Below are 7,500 nucleotides of genomic sequence, written 5' to 3' on the forward strand. Positions count from 1 at the left end.
TGTGTGCAGGGCGGAAAGAGTGAAACTAGCGGGTCCGAGCAAGAAGGTGTGATGCAGTAAACTGGGGTCTACTAAAGAGCCTTTTCAAAATGGCGGCAAGTGTTGAGATCGGCGACTCACTCGAAGGATTGGAAGAATTGTTATTACAGGACATCACAGACGACTTTTTTGATTTTAACGAGGAAAAAATTCTTCAGATGTTCCAGACACATAGCTGATGTTAATGTAACAAACATTTTCCGTCTGTTTTTGTTTGGTTCTCTCCTATGACCTATGGTCTTTGGGTAATCCAAGTGTTTTGATTAGTGCTTTCTTGTTCAGGACTTTGCCATACAAGCCATTTCCTGGTGTGTGTCAGGGTCTTCTCCGCCCCGCCATCTTGAAAGCGGAGTAGACCCTGGGAACGAGGTTGATAAACAGTTATTAAGCCTAAGCACCCATCATAAAACAGTTAGCTTTCAATAACTGTGTGAATCGCATGTTGACTCGAATGGCTCGCCATGTTGACTCGCAGTCATGGCTCGCATGACTAGCAATCATGGCTCGCAGCCATGGCTCGCGTTGGTTTTGTCCTCGTGTACCGGTTCACAAGAGCCGATACAAAAGACCAAACAATACACAACAGCTAACCAATGACTCCTAAACAAACAAAGAACAATGGTTATTCCCTTGTGACACGGTACACCAGGACAGAACCCTCGCATGGTTCGCTGGCTTGCACATTGTCCTAACTCAAATTTTCAAATATTCAATTCGGCAATCGATTCAACAATTCAAATATTCAAGTCGGCAATTCAAACTTTCAGGTCGGCAATTCAAATATTCAATTCGACAATTCAAATATTCAATTCGGTAGTTCAAATATTTACTTCGCTTCACAAGTCCCAGGTCATTGTTTTACCAATACAGAAGACTCCTAAACATTCATTAAACGGCAGGTATATTTTGCAGGTTGCTGGTTTCAGGTTGAAATTTACCGTGACTGTTACATGAATAGCTAACCTTAGACCAAATTAGGCCTAATTAGGCCTAAAGAACCGTTTTTAGGCCTAAGGAGGCCTAAAGAAACGTTTTAAGGCCTAATAACAAAGAGGGCAAAATTACTGAATGCTGATTGGTCAATGAAGAGGGTATTTTTTCTTAATTTTGCTTGAGAAGAGGGCAAAATTACTCGCTCACGATTGGTCGAGCGCCAAAAATTCTCGCTCCTGATTGGTTGAACGTACGTCTTCCACATTCAGTTGGTTTCTTCTGTTTGAGCAAAACAACTTCGTGTTCATCGAAGTTTGTCTTTTAATTCGCGCTGCATTCGCCGAAAAGGCATAAAGATTAAGAACTAGCTTTAAAAGATGATCTGAATTTGAATTTTCGAGTGACAAGAAGAAGGGCAAAATATTTTTCTCACGAAAAGCTTAAAACTTGGATCGACTTACATGGTGCCCGGCGTAGCGGGATTGTGTGGTTGAAAAACAAAATGATTCCTTTCGTCAAGGGCTTTCAGTTTACCACGACATCTTGCACCTCAACAAAAAAGGTCACAGAACAATTTGCCATTGACAGGAGGAACGAGTACTTCAAATTTGGTGGATTTCTTTGGACAAACTGTTTGCTATGTTTACGGATGCGTATTTGCAAGTGGTAAAAACCTCTACAGCACAGGTGAATAAAATAAATTGAATCTTAACATTTGGTTTAATCGTTGTTACAGTTGTTCACGAATGAAACTCGTATTTTCCTCTCGAGTGGATGTAAATAACAATCATCTATACTCGTTTTGGACGCAAAGAACAAGTTGACTTGCTTGTCTGTTTGTCAGTTGTTTTGCTTCCGAGCGAACGAGTGTTTCCGCTTAGCTGTCTGTTTTTCGAGGTGCCTCAACAGTGTTAAGAAAATTTTGCCCTCTTTGCCCTCCTCGTAAAATTAAGGATTAATATCACTTGTGTTTTCAGAAGTTGCTGAAATTGCCGTCGTCGCTGCGCGACTCGGGCAATTTCAGCAACTTCTGAAAACACGCGTGATATTAATCCTTAATTTTTCTCGGCCCCATGCGATTACCTATACTAATTAGGCCTAAAGTTAGCTATTCATGTAACAGTCACGGTAAATTTCAACCTGCAAAATATACCTGCCCTTCATTAAAACTAACCTTAGGCCTAATTGAATCGAATTGCTAAATTGAATGTTTGAATTACTGAATTGAAGGTCTGCATCAGCTAAATCGAAATTTTGAGTTAAATAAATAAAATAAAATAAATAACTTTTATTTATTTATTTTATTTATTTTATTTTATTGACGACAATAGTCAATAGACGTTTTGCACGTGCCGAATGCATGTTTGAATTTTGACACTAAAAACGCGCCATAGGCACTGAACCAACCATCCAATCAGACCGTGCAATCAATTATTCATTCACTCATCGCAGCTTCCATTTTCACTTACATTTTAAAGGAGGGCTGTATCACTTTTTAAAAGACACATTGTTGTCAGCAGCCCCGCACCATGAAACTCTGGCCATTAATGTTGTTTCTGTCCTCCCAATTAATGATGATGTACACTATGGAAAACAGTGCTCTTTATCGAAATCCAGCAGGCGACTTTTCCGTTGGAGATTTTAAGCGTAATCCCTTCCATTACCTATGGGCAGAGAAAATAACATCGTCCTGGGCGGAAGATCAGTTTGATTGCACTTTCCGTTGTGTTTCTAAACCAAAGTGTTTTTCGTTCAACATGGCGGCGTATCCTGACTCGAAAGGTCTTTATCTGTGTGAGTTGTTGGCCACTGACAAGTACAGAGAAACTAAAAAGTTTCACTCTAATGCTACCTTCCATCATTACAGCCTATGGGTAAGTGAAAAAAGTAATTATTTAAATTTACACTCTCTTCAGTTTGACTAAAAAGTTTTATGCTAATGTAACCTTGCATCGTAACAGCCAATGGATACGATTTTTGTATCAAGCCTACAGTTTGTCTGCTTTCTTAACAATACAGGTCCTGAAAAGTTGTATATTATGACTAATGTTCTCTTTCTTTAATATTTTCAGTCGCCTTGTGAAAGCCATCCTTGCAAGAACGGTGCCGACTGTGTTCCTGAACATGAGTTGAATTCCTATCACTGTCATTGTAAACTGGGATGCTTTGGAACAAACTGTGAACATTGTGGTATAAGTTAACAAATGCTTCTTTATTATTATTCTTTTATTTTAGTTTTTAGTTTTCATATATACAGCAACAGTAAAAGACTGAACCTATAAAGCCCCCAGGAAGGCTACTTTCAGTTTCAAGACCGTTCTTGGGTGTGTGTGTTGGATGGGGGGTGGGGGTGTTAAGATAAGAAAAGCTTGAAAAGTTAATATAAATGTAAGAGAGCCTATCAATAAAAAAAACACTTTCGACGGGGAGTGGGGGGGGGGGGGGGGGGCGGAAAGCTTTGGGGTTACAGCTCAAACGCTGTAGTAACCTCAAACTATTTGTTTTCCCTTTTCATAATCTTATAAGAGGTGAGAATGGCGCTTGTTAGAGAGAAGTCTTAAAAGAAACGGAACTTAGCAGAGTAGAGGGGTATACAAGGAAGTAGGGGCAGGTTGCAGAAACTTAAAGTGGAAAAAGGCGCAAAACGGTTAAAAATGCATGAACAAAAAATCATCTTGCACAAGTCGACACAGGTAACGGGACTTCTGAGCCAGCCGGCGAAAACAGAACCTAACTTGGACATTTCAATGTTTTGTTCTAGAAAATAAAAGCTGTAGCGAGATTAAGTTGTTGAACCCCAATGCTCCAAGTGGTTCTTACGTCATCGATCCTGATGGAGAAGGAGGCGTGGCAACTTTCACTGTTGACTGTGACATGACTGACAAGAATAACATTGGCGTGACAGTCATCAGTCACGACAGTGAAGACAAAACGCTGGTGCAAGGGTGTGAGCCTAAAGGCTGTTACAAGCGTGACATTCACTACACGAGGACAAATCTCCTTCAGCTGGGAAAACTAACTGCCATCTCTGCCCACTGTGAGCAGTTTATCAAGTACGAGTGTCATCACGCAGTGCTCTTACACAATGGTAACATGTTTGGCTGGTGGGTGTCACGTGATGGAGACAATATGACTTACTGGGGAGGAGCGTGCTCCATTCCTTTATACAAGTGCGCATGTGGAGTAACTGGCAATTGTGCACATTCCGGATATGGATGCAACTGTGACAAGAATGACAATACGTGGCGCGAGGACAGCGGCTTGTTGACAAACAAATCTCATCTTCCCGTCATGCAGCTGAGGTTTGGAGATATCAGCCCCCCTAACGAGCTTGGGTATCACACCCTGGGAAAACTGAGGTGCTATGGAATATCTACCAAATAAACGAATGCTTGACCTGTCAATGTATCAACATCTTAAAGATAACGACCTTAATGTAGCCAAATGTTAATCCGGCCTTAGATCACTTCATAGCACATATAGATAACAGTTTAACATAAGATTCTCTTACGAAAGCTACAATAGATAGCTATTGCATTGATCAAAGGGCCCTAAAGTGGTTTGACTTTTATCTAAGTGATCTTCAACAGAAATGCCTAGTAAATGTTGAGCTATCTGTTTCGCGTGGTGTGGCGAACAAAACGGAAAAAATAGCTAGAAGGTTCACATCAGACACTTGCTAGTACCGTTCGTTGGCCATTCACTTACTATACAGATTAAAGGTCACAAAATAAATAGTGTTTCACACGTAATAATATACATGATAAAATTACTCGATTCTGATTGGCTGAGAGCAGTGCAGTTTTTCGGTAACACAGTGCAGAAAAGAGGTAATTGAATGCAAAAAAAGGTAATAAAGCAAGCATTCTGATTGGTCAATGAACAAAGAAGTTCACAGATAGCCAATCAAATCATTTGTTTTCAAATCAAGCCCGCGCCCTGGATGGCGCAAATATGGCGCAATTTTTCCTTGATTGCGTGATACGCGTGCGTTTCTTCTGCTTAACCATCGCATATTTTTTCATGTATATTATTAATAAGTAATCACATGATTTGTCTCGTGCAATTTGGAATAAATAAGCACTTACTTTACACTTTATTTAAAGAGGGTTGCACGGAATAGTTGAGGTAACTAATAAACTTGTGGCCCACTTGTAAATTTTTTCAAAGATTACAAATTGCACTCGCCATACCGGCTCGATGTCATGAATCCTTCCCTAGAATGAAGTTTGCGGGAACCAATTATTGCGGCGCGAATTGACACTGAGAAATTTCCGCCGGGAACTAATTTTTGCTGTTTTCTTTTCAAGCAGCAAAACTATATTCAACTTCTATCACTCTTTGGTGAAAAACCTCTGAATCATCGAGAACGGGTGAGGGAAACGTGGCATTCCGGGGACTTCAAAAAATAGTTAACCGGATCTTTTGATTGACTGCTTTGAGTTCGTTTCTTATGCCCCAGAGACTGGGAAAGTATTGACTTAACCTTTTATCGTTGCTCTTTGTTTGTAGCAAGCCCAATTGCTTTTTCTCAGTGCAAATATTAAAATAAAAGATCTTTTTGACCTCACTATGTGGATTAAAAGCCATTTTTAGTTATATTAACAGCAGTAAATTTTTACGGTGTTTAATTTGCTGGTGTTTTTTTCTGCTGGAACTTATTTTAGCGGATCAAGTACTATCCGCAAAATCCGCAAAAATTAAACCTCGCGAAAAAAAAGGGCTACACCGTAACTCCCGAGTTTGCAAAACCATTTGGTGCAAACGTAAACCAAAAAAAATTGACCTGTAATCATGCAGATGAGACTGAGAAGAAGAGAAATTATGAAGCGGAACCAACATCTTCAGTCCTTCCTTAGTGTGTGGCATAAACGTTTGCTCAGTGCAACTCTAGACATGCCTGACATGCAGGAAAACGATCGTGAGAGCAATTTGCAGTTAGGTTTTTTCGCGGACTATTTTAGTTAAAGGGGCCATGTCACGTTATTTTTGGGTGTTTCGGAAAAATCTTAAGTTAATCACGAGTTTAAAACTCGAAAATGGTAATATGGAATTCCTTTACCGATAAAATGATCGTTAAGTCACGAACAGAATGGTTCTGAGAAAGAAACGACCTTCATCCAGGCGATTTGTGATAATTTGAAAAACGTCGGGCCGACTTTTTCCAAGATTACCCAAATGTAATCCGTTTCAATTTTGTACATTTATGTCCATCCATGCTTCTCTTTCCTTTTGCAGTATTTTTTTATGTCGTTCAACAGATTTAAGTTGTTCTTGCAATGTTTCATCCTGTTTTTTGGGCATTTTGGGAAAAAAGGAAAGGAAAGCAACATATCAAGTGTCTAGTCGTTCTAGCGCTAATTGGGGATACTGTAAACTGAAATGAACAATTAACGCAAATCAAATCGAGTGCTCTAATCACTGCGCCATCCCTGCACCCCAAATCATGGATGATATCATTTTGAGTGGCATAGCCCCTTCAAAGAAAAAACGAGTGAGTTTCACTCAAGAGCGTGTTTTGCCTCTTTGTACTGAATTTACCAAAGCTTAAAAAAGTAAAAGGCCTCAAACGGGACACGACATTACAAAATAATTCAACGTGTGAACGTGTGAGCCAAAGGGACATTGCTGGCATGACGTGTGGGTGACCCCACAAACGGTCTACATCACCCCCCTCTCCCCACTTTAAAAAAATTACTGGAACGTTGCAGCTCAATACTACCCACCTCAGTGCCTTCTGTTTTTGTATAACACGAACCACAGTCCACAGGCAACCCAGTTTACGCTCATGGAGCGTCTAGTTTAATTAGGTTTGCGATACAAATTAAAGCCAATGCCAGTCCGGGAACACATTTAAACTGCGCTAGTAGTATTTTTTTTTTTTTTTTGCTAAATTGCCTCACAGCCCTCCAAAAACACATTTTCAGTATCGCCGCTCTCGCCTTGTTTATTTGCCGCCTTCCTTCAAAAGATACCAACGTCGCTCGCACACCAGCTGCTCTCACTCGTCCTCCATGGAAATCTTCCGTATTAAAGGGAGGACCACCCGATACATGTGCATTGTATTGGGCTAATATAAGAGATGAATCCCACAAGCGGAGCACTTTTCTTTCCGAAACATTGGTGTTGTACTTCATTCCTGTCCTCTTGACCATGAATCTACGGAACAGGGCTTTTCCAAATCCTGACACTCATTTCCGTTCATGCCAAAAATTAAATGTCTAAGATACGAGCCAAACAATATGTCGACCTTCTGCACTCGGACGGCGACATCTTTTAGACCACTTCATCCAGCACTTTAAACGGCAGTAACAACAAAATAGCGATAATCAAATATTATATAAACTATTTACAAATATTACAACCACCAGATCAAGATTTTACGGCCGATGGAACGCGATGGAGCTTAACCTATAACGGATTACTATTTTTTGTATTTCTGAAGTGAACTTTTTATCATAGTAGGGGTGACAAATGGTACCTCCAAAATCTTCACACCTGCAAACTTTTCATCCAATCTCGAAATCT

General features: G+C 40.1%; 1 protein-coding gene across 1 annotated transcript; it reads left to right on the plus strand.

Annotated features, from left to right (window-relative positions):
• The first annotated feature begins 2,501 nt into the window (after positions 1 to 2,501).
• LOC138024439 (contactin-associated protein-like 4) lies at positions 2,502 to 4,891 on the plus strand. The gene is made up of 3 exons (XM_068871645.1): positions 2,502 to 2,846; positions 3,045 to 3,162; positions 3,734 to 4,891. Exons 1-3 carry the CDS (start codon positions 2,502 to 2,504, stop codon positions 4,354 to 4,356), a joined length of 1,086 nt encoding a protein of 361 aa, XP_068727746.1. The 3' UTR covers positions 4,357 to 4,891.
• The last annotated feature ends 2,609 nt before the right edge of the window (positions 4,892 to 7,500 follow it).

Source organism: Montipora capricornis, chromosome 11, assembly GCF_036669925.1.
Source record: "Montipora capricornis isolate CH-2021 chromosome 11, ASM3666992v2, whole genome shotgun sequence".
Taxonomy (NCBI): Eukaryota; Metazoa; Cnidaria; class Anthozoa; order Scleractinia; family Acroporidae; genus Montipora; species Montipora capricornis.

What these genes read in the sequence shown, in the direction of transcription:
- LOC138024439 (XM_068871645.1), top strand. Translation starts at nt 2,502, where the DNA reads ATGAAACTCTGGCCATTAATGTTGTTTCTGTCCTCCCAATTAATGATG. An exon ending in TCCATCATTACAGCCTATGG is followed by an intron (nt 2,847 to 3,044) that starts GTAAGTGAAAAA and finishes TAATATTTTCAG; the next exon opens with TCGCCTTGTGAAAGCCATCC. An exon ending in AACAAACTGTGAACATTGTG is followed by an intron (nt 3,163 to 3,733) that starts GTATAAGTTAAC and finishes GTTTTGTTCTAG; the next exon opens with AAAATAAAAGCTGTAGCGAG.